This window comes from Pollicipes pollicipes, unplaced genomic scaffold, assembly GCF_011947565.3.
Source record: "Pollicipes pollicipes isolate AB1234 unplaced genomic scaffold, Ppol_2.1 Scaffold_3447;HRSCAF=4054_pilon_pilon_pilon, whole genome shotgun sequence".
Lineage (NCBI taxonomy): Eukaryota > Metazoa > Arthropoda > Thecostraca > Pollicipedomorpha > Pollicipedidae > Pollicipes > Pollicipes pollicipes.
In genome coordinates this window covers 8344869-8349022 of record NW_023596297.1, presented here as the reverse complement: position 1 = coordinate 8349022, position 4154 = coordinate 8344869, and the positions used below count along the sequence as shown (strand labels likewise).

The window sequence follows — 4154 nt, the reverse complement described above, 5'->3', positions numbered from 1 at the left end:
GGGCTTAGAAGTGGCGCCTCTGGTCCGCCACCGCTGACGACTGCAGAACCTGCAGCAGATTCGGCAGCTAGTCGGAAGGAGTAAACGAGCCTTTAAACAGCTCGCATGCTATGGTAAACAACATCATAAACGAATCCGCGAATCTCAAAGGAACATGAAATACACGACGCGGAGGTCACGTGAGCATTGAGATTATCGGCACCACTTTCACACATAATAGCCAATATAACTCCGCGGCCGATACTCGGGCCAGGCCAAGGCACACGAAGAGATGTTATTGGTATCAAGTATGCACGAACGTATGTTTAATTCAAACTAGTAGTCTCTATAGCCCTGATGTTGCCTAGTCTCTAAAATACGACTTCCCCGCGAGCACTGTCATCAAAAGCCCTTCGAAAACTAACCAAGATTACGGCTTACCGCTGTCCATGATGGCGGAAGCCGAGCATAGCATATTGAGCAACACATTATGTACAGCCACAGCATACCGGTTGCAGCGTCTGCTGGAGGTGTACGGCAATGGTTCACTTCGCCACGGTAAACCATGCCCCATATTCTCCGAAGAAGTACGACGACGTTGTTTCTGAAGGGTAAAATGCGCAGGGCTGCTTCCACTTTTTAGCCATTGACTCTTGCTTGCTGATATTTAGAACAGCAGTCCGTTATGAAATTCTTATAGATTGACAAAATTTTTGTTGCAGCTCACAAGTCTGTAAAGAAGATGGATTTATACTACGCCCATCCCAAATCTCCCTACATCATCGAATCTAGCCTCGAAGATATTGAGATAACTAGCGTACCGATATGCGAAGTGGGCGGTCGCCGAGAAACTGTGGAGGACTACTTTAATCACCTAGTGAGCATTGGTACAATGTCCGAACAAGGATTACCGAAAGAAGCAATCGCCAGTGGAACAAAATATCGCCAGGGCAACGAAGCGCTTACTAAAATGCACGAATGGCGGCTGCCACCAGTGCCCCGCAAGTACAAGGCAGGCCATTCCAACATTGGTGCCGAATTGACTCATTGGGGCAAAGTGCATGAGGATATGCAACAAGCCATTAGAAACAACAAACGTTTCCATGACCCGCTGCCCATATATAAGGAGAATCATTTCAATTATAAATGAGTAAATAGTCTACATGTAGCACAACAACGCCCTTATTTAGCAATAATTTAGAGGTGTCATCTTCAGAAGTTGAGAGAAAGTAATAATTTGCCTTTCAGCGTAATTAGGAAAAATGCTTGTTTCACAGTCAATAAAAGTCTAAATGAAACAGCCACGTAATTTTGACTTAATATCTAATGTTGACGTCAAGCGTTGTTTACCGTGACGAAAGGAGACGGCGAAAATCCCGCCATCATTGCCTAACGTCACACTAATGGGGCACATAAATGACGGCAAGTGGCAGCGAGTCCGGGATGCCAAGGCACAAAGCGCCATATCTAAATCCGCATCATACTACAGAAAAAACAAATAATATATGCATATTATGTATATAATATATATACATATATAATACATATATATCTATATATATATATATATATATACATATATATATATATATATACATATATATATATATATATATATATATATTCTCTCTCTCTCTCTCTCTCTCTCTCTCTCTCTCTCTCTCTCTCTCTCTCTCTTCTCTCTCTCTCTCTCTCTCTCTCTCTCTCTCTCTCTCTCTATCTCTCTCTTCTCATATACATTTCCTATCTCTCTCTCTCTCTCTCTCTCTCTCTCATTATGTACGCATAATACATTTACAAGATACCACCACACATGATTATTGGCGCAGTTTTAGTTCCAAACGACAAGGTGCCTTGAAGACTTGCGGACAACCGAAGGCTGTTTGCGACTTTGCCCAGAACTCTTTTGGGACATAAGCGAGGGAGACGCCAACACTGCCGAGCTGTTCCACGACATGATTCTCACAGCAAAGACTCCAACCGACAATAGTACTTCGGCGCTACTTCTACTGGTGACACTCGCTGCGGCAGAAGTGCGGTGCAACAAAACTTGCAATCTGCAACCTATGGTAAGATATCTCTCTGCAATATATACATTAGTGCTACACGATAGAACTTGTGCTCCAAGAACTTATATAATTTTTACTTGTCTGCCAAAAAATCTTCAATTTTACTTAAACGCTTCAATATTTTTGCTCCCAATATATATATATATATATATATATATATATATATATATATATATATATTTATATAAACACTACATAAGTGGTACACGGTAAGCTTGATGTTTTAAAACGTATACCCGTCATTACTTCTACTACCAAGGTTAACACGCACCCGGATGGCGAGTTGAATACTCTTCGCTCGGGTGAGGGTCAATTTAACTCCCCTGAGACCAAAAAAAGGTGGCTAGAGACACCAAGTTCACAGGGTGGGTTGGCCTGCATGTGAACACACTTGTATCAAATTTTGTGGTTATTAGGTCACGTCCTTGGGGACAAATAATGTCAAACAGATCGAAATGTAGCTTGGTGTCTCAAGTACCCCCATATCTCCCCATGCAATTACCGTGGAGCTAGAACGAGCACTAGGTGCTCGTTTTGAACAAAATATCAGTGGCGTTCAGTTAAGGACAGCGACCTTGTTTGACCTACCTTTATCAGGTGAAAGAAGCCAGCTTTCAGCGGAATTGATTCCATTTTGCCATTGAAATACACATCATGGATTACGCTAAGCGGTATATTCCTTAAAACGGAATGTTGACGGGTCGCTTTAAGTCAGTGACTTACTCTGACCCTTAAAGAGTCTACGGAAGATGTCTTTTGCGGCCACTGTCATGATTAAATTCGAAATGAACACCAGAAACTACTCCATAAACCAATCTCGCGAATAGAAAGCTTTTGACCTCGGTCTGACCTTCATACATGACCCTAGGTATATGGAAACTGCCATAATCGTAGACGTAATTGGCTTATTGCCTAATAAACCATCTCAGATATGTGTTTCTCTGTTTAACACTCCGTTGCCGCATCGCATCGAACGATTCCCTACAAATGTCCTTCGCTGACAGCCATGGCCCGATTAACTTGCCATAGGTCAGGGACCTTGCAAGGTAAATCTATTTTTACATCAAAATATCTGTTACTCATTTCTCTACAGCCATACAAAGTTTGGTGCGGCTACACCGCGCCGTTCCGAAATCATTCTGGAAATACCTTCGGAGGGGTCAAATTGACCCCCACTCCCATCCGAGCGCGTATTAATGGTACCCTTATTTGCACGCGGCTTTAATTCCACTGGCAGTGCTTATAAGGGATATAAGCAAGTGCTACACGATGAAAGTATCCCTAAAAAAGCATTCATAACTCATTTACCTATACCTCTCACCTACCATACCTCTTGCCTACCTTATTACCTCCACTGCAACATCTCCTACGATTTTTTTAATATACGTGGCGTTACTTCTGTCGCAAAAATTGATGCGGGACATTATTTCCATGCGACCGAAGTCACGTTTCAAAAATAGTGCCCGTCAGTGTTTTCTTCAAAATCTTTGTGCGAGCCTACGCATGGGAACTATGCGATGTGCGAAATAAGGCCAGAGGTTGCCTCTTCACAAGCTCATTTCAAAATATTGAAATCCATTGGGCTTCATTCTAGTCGAAGATACGTGGCCAAGTCAATCCTGAATAATACACAGTGTTTATGGGATGAGACGAGACGAGACGAGACGAGACAAGACAAGACAGGACAAGACGAGACGAGTCGAGTCGGGACGAGATGAGACGAGACGAGACGAGACGAGACGAGACGAGACGAGACGAGACGAGACGAGACCGAGACGAGACGAGACGAGACAGAACAAGCAAGACAAGACAAGACAAAACAAGACGGGACGGGACGGGGCGGGACGGGACGAAGCAGAGCAGAACAGCGCGGAGCAAGGCAGGACAGGAAACAGCGGGGCATGACGGGCAAAAGAATAGCAAGCACGACGAAGCACAGAACAAGACGAAACAGCACTACCCTGAGGACGGTAAAAAGTATAGGACATGGAAGGCAAGAGGACGGAAAAGAGCAGGGCATGATACGATTGGCCTCATCTTGTTCTGTCTCTGTCTTTTGACCGATCATACCCCTGTCCCGTACCCACCATACGCTGCCCCGTGCCC

At 43.9% G+C, this 4154-nt stretch overlaps 1 protein-coding gene across 1 annotated transcript in view; it reads left to right on the top strand.

Annotated features, from left to right (window-relative positions):
- The window catches only part of LOC119091303 (mucin-12), a gene marked incomplete in the record, with an annotated part of 14457 nt that extends 13179 nt beyond the window's left edge, over positions 1-1278 (top strand). The window contains 1 exon segment of the mRNA XM_037214002.1: positions 713-1278. Within this exon segment, the coding sequence (XP_037069897.1) occupies positions 713-1129 (417 nt within the window).
- Positions 1279-4154: the final 2876 nt, after the last annotated feature.